Raw genomic sequence first — 22,616 nt, 5'->3', positions numbered from 1 at the left:
AGAGCTATTATCATCAGCACCTCAGGCACAGTTTTCTCATGTCACTAGTATCTTTCTGTCAACAATTATTCATTTCCAATGCAGTACTTCCACTGTTATTCAAGGCTAGGATAACTAACATTCAAGAAACTTAGCATTTCCTATTGCCTACATCTCATGCACAAGGACATATGCCCATTTCTCATCCGCCACATTTTCAACTTATGGGAAGCAAATATGCCACAAAATTCTGGATGATATTAGGTAAAATGTAGTTATTAAATGATAGTAGCTTGGGTGACAATGTACTAGACAATGGAATCCTGGGCTGCCATAATAGGGGGGGAAAGCAATACAATGCACTGCATCAGACACAACAGCTACTACACTACTCAGATAAACCCACCACATTCAGTCATGATAACTTAAGCTAGATTTAATATAAATTTATATGTGTATAAATATTAAAAGCACAGGCAGTCATTTAAATTACATGACATGTGTGTTTACATATTCAAAGGAAAGAGGAAGAATGGTGGCAGCTATTTCAGTGAGGTAATGTCCATGAAAATACTTACAGAAACGGCAAAACGCATAATGCAGAAATAAAGTGCCTATGAGGAAATGATTGGAAAGAATCTGTGTGTGTGGGGGGGGTGTAACTTGATAGATATCATCAAGAATACTTGATGATATCCTCTTTTGGATATCATCAAGTATTCTTGATGTGTTTGCCAGAAAATGCTAGTAGTGTAAACCACCAAAAAAAGTAGGAAAATATTATTCTGACTGGAGATCTGAATATTATGGTAAAAAAAAAAAAAAGTAAAGGGGAGTGAAGAAAAACCTTTCTTATGAGAAATAAGACAGATGGGTTTTGGCAGCATCAAAATTCACTAGACTTTCCTCGCTCCACTGGCGAATTCAAGTTTTATTCATAAGTTAACAAATCAAAAAGTTTCTGTAAGAGCATTACAATGTAAGTATAGAATATATACCAATTTAACATCATAATTCTTAATAAATATTTTTATTTTCATTGTATTAAATTACCTATTTTACTGAAATTAACATATAAATTAATTCTGAATACAATTCAACTTTTCTATTTTATTATTTATTTTATATTTTTACATAATCCCTAAATCCTGCTCCTGAAACACAGAACTTCTTCAAGCCACTTCAGGCCTTTAATAAACAGGGTAGAGGTCTCACACTGGGATATGAAATTTATTGACCACCTAAAGACACTCACAAACATCTATGCTCACAACGGGATTAAACCTGCAACCTATTGGTTGGAGAGTAGATGTGCTAACCATTCAACTAATTAAACCAGTTTCATAAATAGGAAATATAGAAACTATATTTCCTATTTATCTTATCACTAAATATTTTGCATATAGATCTATAGAAATGCATATCAAATTCTGTTTAATATAAAAGATCCTTAAGGCAAAAAATAAAATAACTAATAAACAGACTTTATAAAATAATAATTTAGTAAGAAACTAAAAATCTGAATAATTACCATTCGATTTATTCTAACAAATTCTTCTGGTGAAGATGCCCATGGTGGTAGCTCTACATGTCCTACTTGAGTACCATCCTCTTGATGACCAAGATTATAACCATTACTGTTGACAAACATTTCAGGCAGGTAGAAAAATTCTGGAATTAATTCCTGTAGAAGTAATCATACTATAATTAGGACCTGTTAATTATTATTAATGTCATAAGTTACTTCATATTTGCTTGTATTAACTAAGTATTAAAAAGTTACTTTGGATTACTAAAGGACTGGTACACAATATATAGTCGTCTCTCTCTCTAGGTTCAGTCAAAAGTGATACTCTCATTTGCCCAGTTTCCACAAATGGAGATTTGAGCATACTGCAAATACAAAAACATATCTTCCTTACTGGGAGGAAACAGCAACTAGACTTTTAGATGTAGATGATTTTTGCCCAGTGAAATACCATATTGCCTTGCTTATTGAAGGCCAGAAGTGGCAAATACAAAGTTTTGCCTCAGCAAGGGTTCAATTTCCTTATCTTCCTCATTCTTCTTCTTCTTTCATGAATCTGTGATACTCTTCAAGAACATGACAAACTACTGTAAGATGCTAGCATATTCCTCATTTGAGTGTATATTTGCAAAGAGTTTTATGTCAGTCTGTCGCATGTTGTACAGATTCTCCCATTGTGGACAAAAAACAGTTGGCTAAGTGGGATGGTCTGGCAGGGATTTTATTTTCGTTGTGTATAACAGAGACAGCAGTTGAACAATGAAGCAACAAAGGTGGTTTGTTTGTTTTGATGTACAGATTAGGAATAGGTGATGTGTGAAATGCTTCAGTTGCAATTCTGATGTCGTGATAGTGAAAAGGGTCTAACCATCACAGGGAACTTTCCCTCGCAAAAGCATAGGGTTAGGACCCATAATCAAAGTTTTGATCTTATCAATGCTCTAAACAAATAAAGCAAAGAACATTTGTCAGAACCCCAAGAGGTGGAAGATAGGGTGTAATAGCTGTTCATTGCTTTATGGTGCATGTCTCATAACTGATGTATGTGAGGAGAGGAAAACTAAGTTTATTGTCAAATATGAATCCCAAGAATTTGGCTTCTGGTGAAGCTACAATTAATACTTGTCCTAGTCAGGGCGAAGACCATGTCTTCAGCAAAAATGTACACAAGCTGTTTTCTGCTGTGAAAATCTGAACCCATTTGCAAGCGTTCATTTTGAGAGATGGTCAACAGCTTGCTATAGCTGTCTTTCTATGACACTCATATTACATGAATGAGAGAAGATGGGGAAGTCATCCACATAGGTAGAATTACTGACTCGAGAAATAGATTCCAGTATTGAGACCACATGTTTATTAAATACGAACAGGATATGTGAAAACCCAACAAGTTTCGTAAGTCGTATGACTTACATCATCAGGGGCATCGGTGTATAAAAAAAGGTTAAATACAACTAACAAAGATTAAATTCATAGTCAATTAGATGTTTCTAACTGTAACATTAAAAAAATTGTGAAATTCATTACTGAATGTTTGTTGGAATGTTGTTATTTGTTGTCACGTTCTGTGCTTCACGTGTGTTATGTCCGAGATCTGAGGAAGTTAGATTTTTTATGAATGCCAACCATACTTGGTGTAATATCAAACCCCTTGGTTTTTGTTGCACTGTGTAGGAATTCTAAGCATTTTTGCCGCTTCCTTGTGAAACGAGGAAGTTCATTAGATGTTTCTCGAGTTAGATTACAAGTTTCATAAGTCATACGACTTATGAAACTTGTCGGGTTTTCACATATCCTGTTTGTACGTATCCTGTTCATATTTAATAAACATGTGGTCTCAATACTGGAATCTATCTCTCAAACTACTGAACCATAGAAACCTTCACACACAGAATTATTGACTGTTGGAGGGAGTTGTTCTGTTATTGAGTTGACCTTGACTACAAAAAGCATGACACTTAACACTGTATACTGTGAGAACCCGTGATCTTGGTTATATGATCAAGAAAGAGCAGTTCCCACTAGTATTTGGCAGATTTGGTTAGATAAAAAGTTCTTGATCAAAACAGGAAGATTTCCTCTTAGACTTAAACTGTGTAAGTCTTTCAATATTTGAAATCTTCAAACAGCGTCATATGCTTTTTCCATATCGAAGAAAACCAATACTGGATGCTGACATTTTAGCAAAGCATTGCTAATGTATGCCTCCAGCCTGACTAGATGATTAGTAGTAGAATGATGTTTTTGGGAAGCCAGATTGTGTTCTGGAAAAAAAAAAAAGTTGATTCTACCCAGAAACTATAAAAGACAAGAGAATTAACATTTTTTCCAGAATCTTGCATAATCAGCTGGTCAGAGCAATTGGATGCTAGTTATTTGGGGATTTTGAATCCTTTCCTGACTAAGAAAAGGCAATAATAACTGTCTTTTTCCAGGTATCAAGAAGTACTCTCACAGAAAATTCTTTTGTAAAGGTGCAACAGTTATTATTATTATTGCACTCTCCATGGAGTCGGCACAATCATCATGGGAGGTTCATCAACTGACAACATATTTATCATATCAAATTTTAAAATCCTTAACACTCCTTGCATTAACAATACATACTGGTAATGTATTTCATTCACTGACAATTCTCCATGTAAAAAATCTACTCCTCACACTCCTCTTCACTGCACTCTTAAATAACTTCCAGGGATGACCTCTGGTTTTCTCCTCTTGCCTTCCACTCTTTTTACAATCTCATCTGGATTAATCTGATAAAATCCTCTCACTGACTTAAATGTCTCTATCACATCACGTCTTTTGTTCTGATATATCCACTAAACTCTGCAATCCACATTTTTCAACCTCTCTCTCTCCATAGCCAGTGGTCCAAAGTCCTGATATTGTCTTCGTCACTTGCCTCTGGACCCTCTCCAATGTCTCCACATCACAGTGAAACCCAGGTGACCAGATTTGAGCACAATAGTCCAAGTGTGGTCAGACCAGGGCTTTAGAAGCGGCACAACCACTTCCTTATTCCTAGATGTTAGAGTACTTCTTATTATAGCAGCACTATGATGTGTAGCCTTTGCAAAACTAGCAATATGTCCTCTAAACTTCAGTCTACTGTCAACCATCGCTCCCAAATCTCTAATCTCATCCACTTTCTGCCAGTACTGCACCATCGATGTGTACCATATCGACACAGACTTTTACTTGGACAACCTTTATCCAAGTAAAAAGTCTATTCAAATCTTCCTGAGAAAAAGTTGCTCGATTGGTAGAGCCTCTGCTACTAATGGCTCACGCAAAACGTTAAGCAAGTTTGAGTGCGGTTAGTAGTTGGAAGGGGTTCAATCGTTCAATGCTGTTGGCACACTCTCCCTCGATGAGTCTTTGGACTCCCTGGAGGTGTCACATAATAATAATTAACATCAGCAGTGCTACTTATAATTCTTCCCAACTTTGCATCATCAGCAAACAACTGAAGATTCCCAGTCAGTCAACATGATATATCGTTTACACACATGTTAAACAGCAAGAGCCTAAGAACAGAACCCTTGGAGTATGTCACTGGCTATCCTTTTTTTGAGACACTGCTCCATCATACACAACCTGCTAGTATAATTCAGAGAGAGCAATCTCTGATCCATCTAACCAATATATTATCTATTCCCATCCTCTGCAGCTTGTACACCAACTAATCATGTGATAATCTATCAAATGCTTTTGTAAAGTCCAATAATATCACTGCATATGATTCTCCCTTATCTAACATACCACTTACCCTATCATAAAATGCAAGTAAACCATTCACCAATGAAATTGAAAAGATAATGTACTTAGATTTCTGGTTTTCTATCTTTCACTGTTAACCTTAAACCTATACAACACCAGCCAATACACAGATTCCTACTGTCATCATAACAACTAGTTGTCATTAGCAACCTCAAAAACAGAGCATTAATTATTTGTTCTGATGAACGATCTTTAAAGAAAAATTTCAAATAAGTAAAACATTTATAAGGTATACAGTTACAGTGGGAAAACAACAGAATTCAAAGAGATTATAATAAGGCCATAGCCATTGCAAACATTCAAGATATATACCTTAAAAACTACACAAATACAACATCTATATTACATTTAAACCATCTACAAAATTAAGTATATTTGGCTTCTCCAAGAATCCTTCCTTCCAAGGCATATACCAAGAATTTGGTTCCAGTGGTCATGTAACTTAACATGCATACGTTAAAACAGGATGCACAATTCCAGTAAAAAGATTACATTAAATTCACTAATGATGGCCTTAAAATCTCCAGGGTGTGAATGGCTCATCTGCAGCATATGTAACATCTGGATGAAAGAACAAAGGATAAAATAGCTCTTAAGTCAAACAGATCCTTACCACATATGCATTTCCTTCATGTGTGGATCCTCAACAATCCTAATTCCAATGCTCTTCACACAAGACAACAGGACTCCAAAATAACAGGACTTTAGAAAATTAAACTCCAGCCAAGAGTTAATGATATGGTTTATTATTGTTTTTGTATTTTATACTTTCTCTGTACTCATTTTTAGTGTTAATTGTTCCTTGCAAAGGTTAGAATATAAAGTTAGCGGTTGTTGGAAGTTTTCCCATTTAGTTATACCATAAATTAAAGATGCCAAGAAATTATATTCTTGGTTTAATCCTTTATCCAAGTGTAAGCAAATAAAGTTTGTGTCTGAAGTCATTTCTGGACTGGGCAATTCATATATAGAAGCTAATGACTAAGGCAAGTGATGTGAAGTTATTTGACTGTGAAGATATTTGACTTTTACCAGCCACTTCTTCATTGCAATACAGTCATCACTCAACTTACGTTGGGGTTGCATTCCATTCGGCAGGACATAAGTCGACACATTATAGGGTTTAGGGCCTTAACCGTAATAAGTGTATTGTTATTTTAATTTTCAAACCTTATAAAACTGTACTGTGCATTACTGACACTATAAACAAGGAGAATAATCACCCAAATCTTCCTCCACAATCATGTCTTCATTACCTTCTCTATGTGAAAAACCAGGCTGTGGTTCTTTTGGTGTAACCTTTGTTTTTTTTATGAAAATGTTCAATGTGCTTTGCTTATTCCTCTTCTTTTCATCATAAATTTATTTATAGTAAGCAGCATCATGTACTTTCCTTTCTACTAATAAAACGTTCAACATTGTGGTCCATGTCTTCAGCCATTTTGAGAACATTGCTAACTGCAGAGAACAGTTCTGCAAGACCCTTCACTGTGAATTGTTTAACTACCTCTTCTTGTTTCACTTTTTCCTTTTCTCGTTCTTTCTCTCTGCAGCACATTATTCCTCCAGTGCAACCAATTTTTCATTGGTCAACTCTTCAGGGACACTTTTTCTTTGAGTTGAATGATGTCGCCATCATTCACTTTGAGATTCAGATTGTTTGCTAGGCCCCATTTCGTCACTCAATTTATAAATGTCTTTATTTTTTTCCAAACTTCCAAAATTGTGCGCAAACCTTTTTAATGTCTTTTTTCATATGCACTCATACATTGAGAGGTCACTTCACCCCAAGCCACAGCAACATTTTAATAACATGATAAATATTGAATGCTTTCCAGAATTTCATGAGAGTCTGATCATTTCCTTCAGCGACAGAAATGGCTTTTGAAAAAGTTCTCCATAAATAATAAGCCTTAAATGTAGGAATTCCCTGATTCATCAGTTGGATCAATGAAGTAGTGTTTGGAGGAACAAACATGACCTTGTTCTTCGAGGTGAAGATCACTGATGTAAGGTAGATGATCTGGAGCATTATCTAGAATTAATAAAATTTTAAATTCTACATTTTCTTTCACTTAATAGCTTTCCATTTCACTCTCATAACAGTTGATTAAGGCATCCTCAAACAATTTTTGAGTTATCCATGACTTCTCATTGCTCTGATAATGAACTGGAAGAGTATGCTTTCTAATTATTCAAATTAAGGGGATATTAAATCCCACATTGTTTTAAAACCAAATAAGAAACTCAAAGATTGGAATCAGAGAGTTTCATGCCGAATATGGTAAACTATAAAGTATCGGCGAATTACTAGCGTGAGCTAATGCAAGTAGTCCTAGTATGTAGTACAATCTCGGGCAACTTGTTGCAAAGGTGGGGGAAGTTCAGATCGCTATTCTGAGGTATTTTCCATAATGTAAAAACACATTTCCTAGGAAATGTATGCTGTTATCACATTATGGTGGGAGGTCACTACCCAGACCAGTTTCAGTCTTTTTTGAGGCTTCATCAGCGAGTAGCTAGACCAGAAGATACCAAAGGGTATAGCGAAAAGAACTTATATACTTTGCTATACGAGTTGTCAACCAGGTGCAACCATTAAGTTATTTAAATATAAAGAGCCAGTAGGCTTCATTTCGGCGATATAAACATTATTCAAATTAAGGGGATATTAAATCCCACATTGTTTTAAAACCGAATAAGAAACTCGAAGACTGGAATCAGAGAGTTTCATGCTGAATATAGTAAACTATAAAGTTTACTATATTTGGCATGAAATAGTAAACTTTATAGTTTACTATATTCGGCATGAAACTCTCTGATTCTAATCTTCGAGTTTCTTATTCAGTTTTAAAACAATGTGGGATTTAATATCCCCTTAATTTGAATAATGTTTATATCGCCGAAATGAAGCCTATTGGCTCTTTATGTTTAAAATGCTTTCTAATGTTTTTGAAGGCTCGTGGATTCTCACTGTGCCATATCACAAATGGTTTCAGTTTATGTGCAGCTACATTACCCCCCCCCCCTTCCTAACAGAATCATAATACAGTCTTTAAGGCTTTGAAACCAGGCATAGATTTTTGCTTTTTGTGGATGATATCACTGATAGGACCTTGTCGCTGTTCCGTCACTATCGTCGATTTAATGGAAGCAGATCCTTTAATGGCCTCTACAATTTTATCCTTGTTTTTCAAAATGGTCATCACTGTAGAATGAGACCATCCAAAGTCATGTGTGATCACATTGACAGGCTTACCAGCTTCATGTTACTTCATAACTTACAACTTCGTTTCAAGATCAATTGCTCATCTCTTTTTCTGTGATTCTTCACTAGGTTTTTTTGGTTGGTCGTGTATGGTTGTGAAGGGATCCTAAAGCAAAAGAAAAAAAAAAGTAAAACTTGAATATCATGATTGTGTTTATTACTCATGTTTATTGAGCATTCAAGTGACAAGCTTAATACTATTTATTATCCTAATGTACAATAGGATAATAAAGCTTACTGGAAAGGTAGCTGCTGCAATGTAAGCCCACCACAAAATATTTAAAGAAAAATACACAAATAACCTATTTCCCAAACACAAAATGAGGAACTGTTGAACACACATGCTGATTGCTGAGGAAGATTGCTGCTGAATGCGCTGTTGCCACTGCGCATGGTGCATTGTTGCTAAATAGAAACCTTTTTACTTTACACTCACTTGTGTCTTGTTCGAAAGTATAGTCTAAAATGTTATTTATTCCCTTACGGGATCACGGACGTATCTTTGAGCGGACATAAATCGAGGGATGACTGTAGTCTTGTGCTGGGAAATGAGATTCATCTATTATCTAACTGATACTAATGTACTACAGGTTTTAGATGAATGCATTAAAATAAATAAACAAATAATAAAAAAAAGAACCTCCTGGATAACTTAGCATGCCATCTCCCAATAAGGAAAACTGATATGTTTAAATTAATATAGTAATTAAAACATATCAGTTTAATACTTCAATACTAGTCTTAATGTACATGTTGTTCCTGATTCTAAAATGTCAAAATGAGATGACAGCTATGTGAGCAATAACTTGCCTAGATGTCCTATGTGCATGCATGCAAACACACTCTAAGACACACTACAATCCACCAAGTAGTCTAGTTCACCAGAGAAACAGGTCCGAGATTTTTTGATCAGACCTCATATACTGTATATTGTGTTTCTGTATTTTTTGTTTATGTGTTTATGAATTATTTTATGTCTGCAGCACATTTCAGGGTAACAATCTGTAATTAGGAATGCATATTTGGATAATACATATATATTTAGTGAAATCATATTTCATTCATCATGTTTACAAATGCAATAACTATGTTAAGTGGGATGTATCTGTAGGAGATAACAATATGAAACTAATTTCACATTTTCTTGAATTCCCAATCATCATGCATTTCAAAGTAATCGATCTGATGAATTAAAGAAATTAGATTTCCAATACCACTGAAGTTAAAAAGTTTCAGCATAATCAGAAAAGATGAACTCCACACATCAACTATCTTTTACTTACTTTTACATCTGACGTGTCTCTCTGACAGTTCTTCCAGGCTTGGGAAACAGAAGAAAACATACGGTTAGCATGGTCAAATTTCCCCCCTTGCAATGACAGAAACATAGTTGTGAAGGGATCCTAAAATGCAAAAAAATGTAAAACGTGAATATGATGATTGTATTTATTCCTTATGTTTATTGAGTATTCAAGTGACAAGCTTAATATTATTTATTATCCTAATGTACAATAAGATAATAAAGCTTACTGGAAAGGTAGCTGCTGCAATGTAAGTCTAATCAATAAGGCTAATCAATTAAATAAATTAAAATTACTGACTAAAATCAATTTTAGATGATATCAAAATTGGAGATGTTAATGTCAGCTCTTTGCTTTATGCGGATGATGTTATACTTCTAAATAAATCCGCTACAAGTCTGCAAGATTCTCTGACTAAATTGAATAGCTGTTGTAATAGATATGGTATGAAGGTCAGCAATAAAAAGACAAAGACAATGAAAATAGGCAGAATCATTGAAAATGTCAACTGTGTTGTGAATGGAAAACCCGTGGAACAAGTAAAACATTTCAGCTACTTAGGCACAATTTTTACTGAAGATGGTAAACTAAATATAGAAATAGACAACAGAATCAGCAAAGCTGGTATCGTGGGAAGTCAATTGAATAAATTCATATGGAATAAGAAAGAAATTAGTCGGAACACTAAATTAGCTGTATACAAGACTGTGTTCAAACCAATTTTAACTTATGGATCTGAGAGCTGGGTCAGAAGTAAAACACTTGACCAAAGACTAGAGACCGCAGATATGAGAGTCCTGAGAAAGATTAGAGGCGTGAACAGATGGCATCAATGGCAATATCATATTAAAAATGAGGATATTAGGAAAGAACTTGACATTGTCAGCATCCAGGAATGCGTTAGCAGAGCTAATCTCAGATGGTATGGTCACTTAAATAGAATGGGAGAGGAAAGATTAGCAAAACAAGTGTTCTCTGCCAGGTTGGCAGGAAAACGACCCAGAGGAAGACCAAGATATAGGTGGATTGATACGGTACAAAGTGCCTTAGACGATAGAAATATAAGATCTGATAATGTTGAAGTCTTGACAAGTAACAGACTGATTTGGAGGAAAATTGTAGATAGGAAGTTAGTAATGATGTAATTTTTTTCATGTAGTACTGTCATATCCTGTACACCCCTTGAGGGTACATGGCAGGAATTTGATGATGATGATGATGATGATGATCAATTTTAGAAAGAACACTTACCAAAAAACACACCTGAATATCACCATCTTGTAAAAACTTCAAAAATTTATTTACTTTAAGAATTTTCATTTCATTACTGAACTTAGGAGATTAAAAAACAGTATAAGAATAATAAAAAAAAAACATGTAAAGTGAAGAATAAGATATGTATGAAGGAATGAATTTATACAGTTTAAAAAAAAAACATGAAATGACAAAAATAGAATGCAACAAAAACATTAATTTTAGCATTAAGTATAAGAAATATAAAATATGTAAAAAGATGACGATAAAAAAGCTAATAAGCAGCAGCATTAATGATGACATGTTGGCTGTTTTGAGGAATTCACCCATCAGGTTACAGAAGAAGGATAAAACTAATTATGAGGTTGCCATAAAGCTTATGAATGTCTTTATATTAAGTGGAATGTATGAAGTGTAACTTCACATATTTTCACTTCACACATTCCATTTTGAGAATAAAGGAAAGTAAATAATCTTATTTAATTACTTTATGAATGGGATTAAGTCTGTGTTTATTGCATATTGGTTGGATCTTACTGCTAAAGTTTCTGAGCAATGTAATTTTCTCTTGTTTTCTTGAAAATCAACAATAGTGATCTCAACTTCTAGGATGCTCATTAATTAAATAACATATAATGATATTTAACCTCCCAAACGGCTAAGACGTCTATAGACGTCCAACTAAATCTGGATATGTTTCAGCCCACCTGTTTAAAGAACCTGGATAAGAAGTGCAATTTGACTGTCATGTCCATTAGAAAGTGTGATAAACCCTCACGCTGAAGAGAACGGTTAATCGGATTATCTCGCATTCGTAGCTAGCTGCCTCTCAGTTGCCTATAACAAGAAACGCACTTCCTTGTTCCATGCTGGTCAACTGGATTTTAGTTATATAGGATAGACTAAAAATAGAGAAATTATTTATAATTTTGTTTTCTCTTTTTATTGTACAATACAATTTTAATGTCTGGACAAAATAAAGATCTTGTATAATTTGTTCAATTAAAAACATTTAAGTGAACAAAGCCTTACCTTGGAGAACCAATTTAATTTTTTATATTTTTGCGCTAATTTTTTTCTAATCGCTTACTAGACAAAAGATTTTTCTTTGTTCTCGAAGAAATTAATTCACGATAATTATTTGCAATATTCATTTAAAAAAAGAAAAGAAAACTTGGCTGCCGGCGTTCCAGTTTATATTATTTTTATTTTTGTACAAAATCTTTGAAATCGAATGATACTTCACAGATTTCCATTAGGACACGCTTGAGCAACCTTGCTTTATAGAGAATAACATGAAATTCTTTAATCATATTACTAAATTTTTTCTTCATGTTGTATAGTGATCTACTGTTCTTTGTACTTTCTTTGTACTGTTCTTTGTACTTTTCACTTTCTTGGTTTCCTTGTATAATTGGTCATTACAAAATGAAATTAACAGTTATGATTTAAATTTATATTTTCTGCATAATTCAGATATTTTGTTCTCCCATTTCTAAAGTAGGCGATACATTTGCTTATTTTTATCATTCAAAATATGTATATCAAAATTTCATTCACAATAGAATTGAACTTTATTTCGCCTCTGATAGTTTAACCCCCCCCCCATGGCATTACTATCACACACCTGAAAACTGTTATGAAACATAGGTACAGTTTTTATTTAATTCGTTATTTTTCTCTAATTATTTGAAATATTCTTTTAAAAAAAGAAAAGAAAACTGGCATAATATTTTCAAAGCAAACATTTGAAAATTCTGAAATTTGAAAAAAATTATTCAATTATTATACGTAAAGTGAAAGAACAATCAGTGCAACTCATCCGGTGCACTGATTTGTAGAATAAAATACACCAAATTTACTATCACTAAATAGATTCACTGCAACAGTTGATCGGTGGTCATTTCAGGATTGATTTTTTTCGCATATGTGAAATTCGTTTCAATTTTTGGGAAGAGACACAATAAATCCTTTAACAGGCAAAAAAGGTCAAATAACTTAGGACAGTAAATGAAATTCTAAGCAACACAATAGACATAAAGACAGGGGAGACACAAAGGTCACTCAGCAACAGTTAATCCACTAATGGCTATAGAATAGCCGTAACGAGATTAACGGCAGAGGAAGGTAATGCCATGATAAAAGGTAGAATGCCGACAAAGTTTTGATACATGAAAAAAGCTAGGAAGAGCTGACTATATCATCCAACCAGCCGGTTGGGAGGTTAAATAGCATAGTTTTTTTGTTGAAGTTGACAATATTTTTTTATTTATATTTTTTGTTTGTTGTTTGATGTAAAGAGTCAGGTCTGGAAATACTGCAATTTGAAGAATGAATAGTGGATCCTACATAGCTTGTAGCATTCAGGCTGACAGCTAAATTTGAAAACAACATGATGATATTGTAATTATTTCAGATGTCAATACTGTTGTTTTTATGTTTTAATAGGTGTTGTAGTTTTTAGTTGTAGTGAAGACAATGTTGTAATTAGAATGTTGTTTGAAGATGTTTGGCTTTAATTATTTATTTACTTATTTTATATATATATATATATATATATATATATATATATATATATATATATATATATATATTTATAAAGAATTGAATGACTAGAACCGAGATTTAAGTAAAAAGATTTTAATATAAAAACACAACTAGTTTCGGCTTGTAACAGCCTACATCAGGTGACATTATAAAAGAAAGAAAAAAGCAAAAAACTAAAACACTGAAGCTTAAATAAACTATGAACATCATAGAGAGTCTCTATACATAATTGACACTAAATTGTTGTGGTTGTATTTAAAGCTGTTCTTTCGTTAGTTGTATTGTGGGGAAAGTGCGTACCAGTAGCATCTCGTGAACACCAGTACATGATTACAGCTGAATGACAATCTGGGAGGTTGTAGCTCAAGTTATTATTTAGATGAACAGGATTGACAGATGACAGGATTCCAGAGCTAGTTCATCATTGCAATGGAAGATGTTAGTAGATTTTTCCAGCAGACTTTGTGACTTTCGTTTTCATCATTAGGATTAGCCGAGAAAAGGATATGACTTGATAATGCACTCGCTCGCTGTCTCTTGTAGGTAATGTCCCTCGTGTGTTCTTCCATATGCAATTCGACAGATTTGTCTGTCTGCCCAAAATAAGGAATATCACAATCACACAATATTTTATAAACACCAGGGTATTTGAGTTGATGATGACAAGGTTTTGGGTGGCTTATTAAGAAATGGATCTTTGGAAGGAGTGAACAAGGTTCTGATATTGCATTTTCTTAGAACTTTTGCTAATTTATGTGAAACTGTACTTATGTAAGGAATAGATATATTGCCTTTGAATCTATTTGTTTCTTCGGAGTGATGTCTAGGAGAATTAAGAAGGAATCTTTCAATGATTCTCTTGGAATATCCATTAACTTCGAAAGAAGTTTTCAGATGGTTTATTTCTGTAAGAAGTTCATTTGGGTCATCCAGAAGAGAACAGGCTCTATGTCCCAAGGTGGAAATTATTCCAAGCTTATGAGGAAGGAAGTGATGGACTGACTATGCAGATATCTGTTGGTATGTGTGGGCTTTCTATATATCAATATTTTGAGTTTACCAGAAGAGCAAGTCAGTTTGACATCAAGAAAAGGCAAGGAATTATCCGTTTCAAGCTCGGCAGTAAACTTAATACTTTGATGGCAGCTATTGAGATGCTCGAGGAAAAAAAACCATAAGGGGATCATGCCCATGGCTCCAAATAATGAAGACATCATCTACATAGCATTTCCAAACTTTAGGTGTTAAAATAAAGGAAGAGATAGCCTTGGTTTCAAAATCCTCTAAGTAAATATTTGCGAGTACAGGGGATAAAGGATCACCCATAGCCAGTCCATGATTTTGTTTGTATATATTATTTTGAAATTTGAAGTAACCGGACCTGATGCAATGTGTAAGCAAGGCTAACATTTTTTTGGATAACTTGTCCTTGAGTAATGTTAGGACTTCATTTTGGGACATTAGTGAACAAAGAAGTTATGTCCAAGCTAGCCATGATGTCATCTTCATTAACTGTAATATCCTTGATGTATGTAACAAATTCTGTAGTGTTCCTGATAAAGGATGATGACTTGCCTGAAAAACGTTTTAGGTATTCTATATATATATATATATATATATATATATAGAATCATAAAAATTCTTGATAAGTTTTTCTTTGGGATGAGAAAATATGATTTTGGGCAGAATGGATCACATAATCTATTAGCTGTTGTAAATATTCTCAATGAAGAAAATTTTCATTAATGCAAAAAAGTTTTTGGTTTAAGGCAATGGTTGAGGTCAGTAAGCATCAATAGATTGTGTTCATATGACAGATCTTCTTATACAGTAAGGATTTAACAAATTTAAAAAGTCGAGAAATTTTTCTTTCTCATATTCAATAGTAAATTGTAATCTGTGGCTAAGGTGGGTGTTAAAATGAATGAAATACTTTTAGTATGGAATATCCATTATCAAGACATAGGACATCATTAACAAAACTACTGAAGGCTGTGAGTACAACATTCTATAAATTCCAGGATGAGAAACAGGAAGATATCTGTTCTCCTCGAATTTATGGTCTTCTAAAGATACATAAAATAAATGTTCCTTTAAGACTGATAGTTAACTGTATGGATTGTTTCCCCTATAAACTCTCAAAACACGTAAGTTTCTGTTCATATTTATGGAAAATTCTTCTTCCTTCATTAAAAATTCAGAGGACTTCAAGAATAAAATGTCTGGACTATCTTTATAACCTATCCTTTAATTATTTTCTAAGTATTTGTGTGTTAAGGCTTAAATGCTGGAAAAAAACTCATGACAAAAGTTTAATGAAGTGAAACAGCACTAGGAAAAAGATTAAAAACAGTATTTAATGATTCCATATTTCATTTCAGTTACAGAGACATTGACAGGAAGTACAAAATGAGACTTGTAATATACATACACAAAGGCAGAACAAAACTAACTGAAATACATGCAGGAAAGACTAGAGTCTTAACAAGGTGGCATGACATCCAATGGACAACTGTCAGTATCCAAGAATGTAAACTGGGATCTTGAAATATTAGTGTTTCCCATATTTTGGAAAGTTTTAAGCAACTGTATTTATTCAAATGGCTGCTTTTTAAAAGCAGCAGATTCTAAAAACAAACTTTCTCTTCTAAATTTATTGTGATGGAGAATGATGGTCTTTTTCAAGTTGATTCTGTGCACAGTATCTGCAAGGCCAGATTGACCATAATTATGACTAGCGGTGTAATTTTCATGTTCATCCATGTGGATGGCAGCTGATCTTCCTGTCTATTCATAGTAGGCCAACTTGTAGGAACAAAGAACTATATATACACCTGGAAATGAGATAGGAGGGAGCAGAAAAGAGTAGCTAGTTTTAAGTAGAACTTCAAACTGGTGTACAGATTGTATTTCTTTAAGATTCTGGCTATTTTTCTGATGTGTGTGCCTTGGACACAGGGAATGGTGATAGCAATACTAAAATCTTTCTGAAGAGAAAGTCGTGGATTGGGAGAAGGATTGATTATTTTATTGATATGTAGGAAAAGGATTAATTATTTTACTGATACTGTGGCCATTAAATAAAATAGTGTGATGTATATGATTGAGTGTAGATATATTTGTGAATATATCCACCTGTAGGTTTCCTATATACTGAAAATTACAGGTTACCATTAGGTAGACAGGTAATCAAAGTGTCTAGAAAGGCTAGACTATTATTAGTTTCCTTTTCTATTTAAATTAGTAAGTGTACTAGAGAAAGTGTTGCTGGATGGAAGTACAGTATGTGATGCATTGTAAAATCGTGTATAGAAGGATTTTTATACAAAAATACCTTATATACCGATTTTATTGGTAAACAAAATTCACTAAAAATACTTGTGGGTTAATAGAGAAATTTTCATATTTTTTAATTTGGAAATAATATTTTTTCTATATTACTGAATATTATCACCTCAGAGGGTTTTTGTAAAAGAACAAAGGAATATAAGTGTAAGATAAATTGTCTAAAGAAACCTCTTAGTCACCAGTAATTCTAGACAGATTAAGGTATTAACTAATGACCTGGGGCAACTGCAACCTCGAAGGTCAACATTGCAAGGGTTTCCCACCTTAATGCAACGACTAAAAAAAAAAGGTGGCGGGTGCAGAACAACATAATACCCAGGGTATTAATACGTAGCAGAACCCAGGGTCATCGGAGAGATATAAGAGGGGCTTGCTATGGTGATAAATGGGCTTTTTAGTGGTTCCTTGGTCAGCAAGAGGTTACGAGGTCACGTGAAGTTATGGGCTCGAGAAGGTGACAAGGGTCGAGCAGTTACCGGGATAAGATGTACGTTACGGCAACAGAGTTTTGCTAATCATCGTAGAAGATGATTCGCAATTGCCAACAGGACCTGCATTTCAGCCATTAGATGCCAGAAGTGCGAAACAACTAATTTAAGTTGTTCCTAGAATAAAGTAGATACCGGAGTTCAATGCCGCCAAGTTCTCAATGCTCAAAAAAAGTAAGAAGAGATCTCAAAAATCCTGGAGAAAGTACCTGTCTTCATTGCTTAAGGTCAGAAGGTAATAGAAAGAAGTGATTCCAAGGATCAATCAGAGAGGACCAGACAACTGTTTTAAAGTAAGATCTTTCTATTGTTTTAGTTATAGACAGAATTGTGAGGTGACTTCCAGAGTTTGTTTGTTATGATACTTGAGGACTTTAGGCTTTATACTAACCTCTGAGAGAAAACTTAGCTAATTTTTAAGGTGAAATATCACGTGTTTAAAATTACTGCTAGTAGCTATGCCTGAGTTTGTTTAAGTGAGATTGCTCTAAGTGTGATAAGGTGTTAACCAAGGAAATATTATAGACACGTGGTCTTACAAGAATTGTCTTCATAAGAGTAGTAATTGTAATTGGTATAGAGAATTGTCATTGAAGCATAGAACCTGATTTACTTGGAATTTAGTATTGGCCTTTTGTACACTTCTTTGATGATAAATAAATTGTTTTCATGTTTAAATAACTTGCCTGATTTCTATTTCCAATGCACTACTCATTAATTCGAATCTGTGAGTCCTAAAGTTAGATTGCCATGACTGTAGAGTAGTAAATATACGTTGATAGATTTAGTGATAGATAAGAGAGGAAAGTTCTGTATGTTTTACTGTGTTTTCTTCGGAGGGAAATTCAACTCCCATCCACGAAATTGGTGGCGCAGCTAGAAACTAAATAAATTTTCCAATTTCAGTTGAGAATAAACACCAGTAGGTCAGACAAAGGGATTTGCTCTGTCCTGAGGCGATTGCTTTGTTCTGCAAGTTTTGCACATGTGAGCTTTATTATTTGTGGCCATGTCAGAAGTATAATAAAGGTTAAGAAGATAGGTTTAAACAAGATAACTATAATTTTTACAAAGGCACAGAAGACAAGATATATTTGAAGATTTGATAACAATTTAATAAGATAACATATTTAACAGCATGCAAGAGATCAGAAGAAAGAGATGAAGGGAAAAATCAGGAGAGTGGTACGGAAGAGACAGAAGTGCTTGGCAGTGGAAACAGTGGTAGTGCGAGACATGAAGAAAGAACGAGAATGCAAGAGGAACAGGGGAAACAGGGGGAGCTCGAGTGGACAGGAGACATGGCATAGGGAGAGTGGATGTTGAAAGTGGTAGTGAATGTGTGTATGAAGATGGAGTATATTGCAGTGTGGGTGGGGAAGTTGAGACTGAGCAGATATATAAAAGATAAGGTAAGTGATGATAAAGGTGATTAGGCAAGTGTGATGGGGAAGTCACAACCAACACATGGCTTGGACAGGACTGGCTATAGACCTAAAAATGAACTGAACTATTGTGTTTCTTTACAAATGCCAAAAATTTCAGAAATAAGGGGGATGAAATGGTTTCAGTGATTGAGTTTATTTACCCCAAAATTATTGGAATAAGTGAAACATGGTTGAATGAAGATGATATCGTAACAAGAATAGAAATGGATGGATATGGTATTTTTTGTGAGAATAGAAAGGAAGGGAAGAGTGCTGATAATAGAATGATGATAATAGGGGAATTAAGTTCACACATGGTAGACACGAATGGAGGAAATAGTGGCAATGGTTATGAGGCAGTGTGGTGTAACGTGGAGGTTGAGAGGAAGACACATTCAGTTGGATGCTGCTATAGGCCTGGGAATGTGGAGGGTGGTGATGAAGAAATGTGTAAACAACTTGGATTAGTGAATAAAGGAAGGGGTAATTATTATGGGTGATTTTAATTATGGCAGTATAGATTGGAATGAAGAGATAGCATTTGGGAATAAGGAAAATGAATTTCTAGCGAGATTCATTTTCACAGTCTACCGAAAACGGACACACACCGGCCAATACATACATGCTAGTTCATACCACCACCCATCACAAAAATATGGAGTTGTTAGCACCCTTAAAAACAGAGCTACAACAATTTGCTCTAACCAGCAAGCCCTGAAACAAGAACTAAAAATCATCAGTGACAGATTCATAAATAATGGCTATAACAAAAATACTATTAATAAAATACTCCATAAAACAACAACAAAAACGAATCTAGATTACAGTAAAACCATAGCCATCCCATACATTAAAGGGTTATCAGAAAAAATCAACAGAATCCTACAACATTATAACCTCAATGCCACCTTTAAACCACCCACTAAACTTAAAACCATATTCAACTCCTCTAAGGATCCTCTCCTCCCATTAGCACATCCTATGGTCTATTGCATCCGCTGCACCTGTAACTTACCGTACATTGGTGAAACAGGATGAACAATCCCTACACCCAAGAAAGAACACATTAGACACATTAAATATAACCATTATGGTGAAGCAGGCCTCTCAGACCTCGTGCTCAATACCTTACACCAAATCAACTGGAAAAGCATCTGCTCTTTACACCACACAAAAACCTGGTATGAAAGGAAATTTAAGGAAGCCTGCAAAATCCTGATAAACCACCCAAATATCAACAACAAAGATGGCATGAAAATTCCAAGGATCTGGATTGCACACATTCGGCCTACCTAATATATAAGATCCAGCATAAGTCAGGACTCTAGCCAATCTTCAACTAGTATTAGAAACCATTCCATACTAATTGGCTGGAATGTACAGGTATAATCATGATGTTAATATATGTATACAGATAGATACTTGTTGTTGCACCCAATGTATTTCTACAACACAGATAACACTAATAATAGGACTCTAGCGTTGATGTATAATTTTTTTTTTTTTTTTCACCAGAGGTCAGGCCAACAATTGTTGTAGCGGCTGGTCAGTATCTTTAACAAACCAGTTTGATTGTAGTGTAGCTTGTTTTCTGTGCATAGTTGTATGCTCCAGAAGATGACCTTGACATAAAGGTCGAAACGTCGAATGTAGATTTTAGTTATATTAAACTAAAGTTTTTATTCAAACACAGTAGTTGTCTCCATAATTTTCAAAAATGTATGTAAAGATAACAACATACTTATCACCAGGTCTGACAAGGGAAGTGCTACTCTTATCCTCAATGCCAGTGAATACGTAAGAAAATGAATATTATTCTTAGAGACTTCCTCCACCTACACACCTTTAGATTATGATCCCACTAAACTGCAAAATAAGAAATTGAAATGCTTACTCAAAGAAGTTTCTTCCTGGCTTCCAGACATCACAAAAAACTTAAACCCTTTATCTGCCATTCCCCCACTTACTTGGATATATATAGCTTACCTAAAATTCATAGACCCAATTCCTTCCTAAGACCACAGTAGATAGCACCGATTCTTCCTGATATTAATTCTCCAAACGGTTAGCAAAATCTTGTGTCCCACCTTATACCACATCATACATTTAAAAAAAAAAAAACTCTTCCCATCTTAAAAATGCTATTGAAAATCTAATTCTTGATGATTCTTTCTTTTAAGGTTACACAGTGATCAGCATTCATATTTATGAATTTAGGGCAAAACAAATGTGTTGAAAAGATTATTTTACTGATTAATAATAAAATAATAACTTTACGTTTCGACCCCTGTATTGTGTGTGACACTTGTTTTGACCCCTGTATGTGACACTTGTCACACGTCTTCTTTCAGGCTGTCTCTCCTTCTCAGTTTACTGCAAACCTACACACACACACACACACACACACACACACACACACACACACACACACACACACACACACACACACACACACACAGGCCAGTACATACACAAAACTTCTTATCACCACCCAACACAAAAATTAGGGTTCATAAGCACCCTTAAACACAGAGCTCAAACTATTTGTTCAAATGAACAAGCTCTTAACCATGAATATGAGACCATTAAACATACCTTTATAAAAAATGGATACAGTATAAAAACCATTGACAAGATCCTCCACAAAGATACCACTAATAACAAAATAGATTTCAAGAATGCTATTGCTATACCATATGTTAGAGGCATTTCCGAGAAAATAGACAGAACACTACACAAATGCAACATCAAAACTACCTTTAAACCCCTGACAAAATTAAGACACCTACTTAGTTCTTCCAAGGATCCTCTGCCACACCTAGCCCACCCAGGGGTTTACAAAATACAATGCACATGTAACATACCACACATAGGGGAAACAGCGAACCATCCCAATCAGGAAGGATGAACACAAACGACACATAAAATACCTCCATTTTGGAAAAACCGGCCTTTCTGACCATGCACTGCAAACATACCACAGAACTGATTGGAAAGGTACCAAGTCCCTACATCACACCAAAACCTGGTTCGAGTGGAAATTCAAGGAAGCATGTGAAATGCTCAAACATGATCCGAATCTGAATAAAAATGATGGTCTAACCATTCCAAGAATGTGGAGGTCCCATCTGCAACCTTCATAGCAACCACAAAGAAAAATCTCAATACAAGAAGACTTGGTGAAGTGTTTTTCTTTTTTTTTCCCCCTGAACATTCAATAGCAACCTTATTGTACAAATCCAGAAGATAATCGTAATATAACAATTTGAACTGTATAATTCCAGAAGAATCCTAGTACGTGAGGACTTTAGCAGAGTTTATTGTAGTTTTTTTTTTTTAATCACTAGAGGGCAGGCTAAGAAAAAAGATTAGTTAACAACGTAGATGTAATTTACCTGTATAGAGTGCAACAGCATGTAGCTTGGTTCTTATACACATGTATCCTTCTGATGACCTCAATACAGGGGTCAAAACGTAATGTTATTATTTTATTATTAATCAGTAAAATAATCTTTTCAAGACGTGTGTTTTGTGTCCCTAAATTCATAAATATGAATAATTCTTAATGATACTAATATCCTAGTGAGTTTTGACATCATCTCATTGTTAAATGAGGTGATGTCAAAAAAAAGTTTTTCCTATTGATATCATAGATCTCTTTTCATTTGCTAACCCTTCTGTTATTTATCTTGG

General features: G+C 34.4%; 1 protein-coding gene across 1 annotated transcript in view; it reads right to left on the bottom strand.

Moving 5' to 3' along the window:
* The window catches only part of rg (A kinase anchor protein rugose), a 1,380,990-nt gene that overhangs the window by 200,646 nt on the left and 1,157,728 nt on the right, over positions 1 to 22,616 (bottom strand). The window contains exons 42-43 of the mRNA XM_090393458.1: positions 9,842 to 9,961; positions 1,511 to 1,663 (exon numbers count right to left, since the gene is read on the bottom strand). Coding sequence (XP_090249584.1) covers positions 1,511 to 1,663; positions 9,842 to 9,961 — 273 coding nt within the window. The remainder of the gene's footprint in view (positions 1 to 1,510; positions 1,664 to 9,841; positions 9,962 to 22,616) is intronic.

The sequence above is a fragment of the Typopeltis vanoorti genome, chromosome 5, assembly GCF_054136105.1.
Source record: "Typopeltis vanoorti isolate ZY-2024b chromosome 5, IOZ_Tvanoo_1.0, whole genome shotgun sequence".
NCBI lineage: Eukaryota > Metazoa > Arthropoda > Arachnida > Uropygi > Thelyphonidae > Typopeltis > Typopeltis vanoorti.
This window is presented reverse-complemented; position numbering and strand designations above follow the sequence as displayed.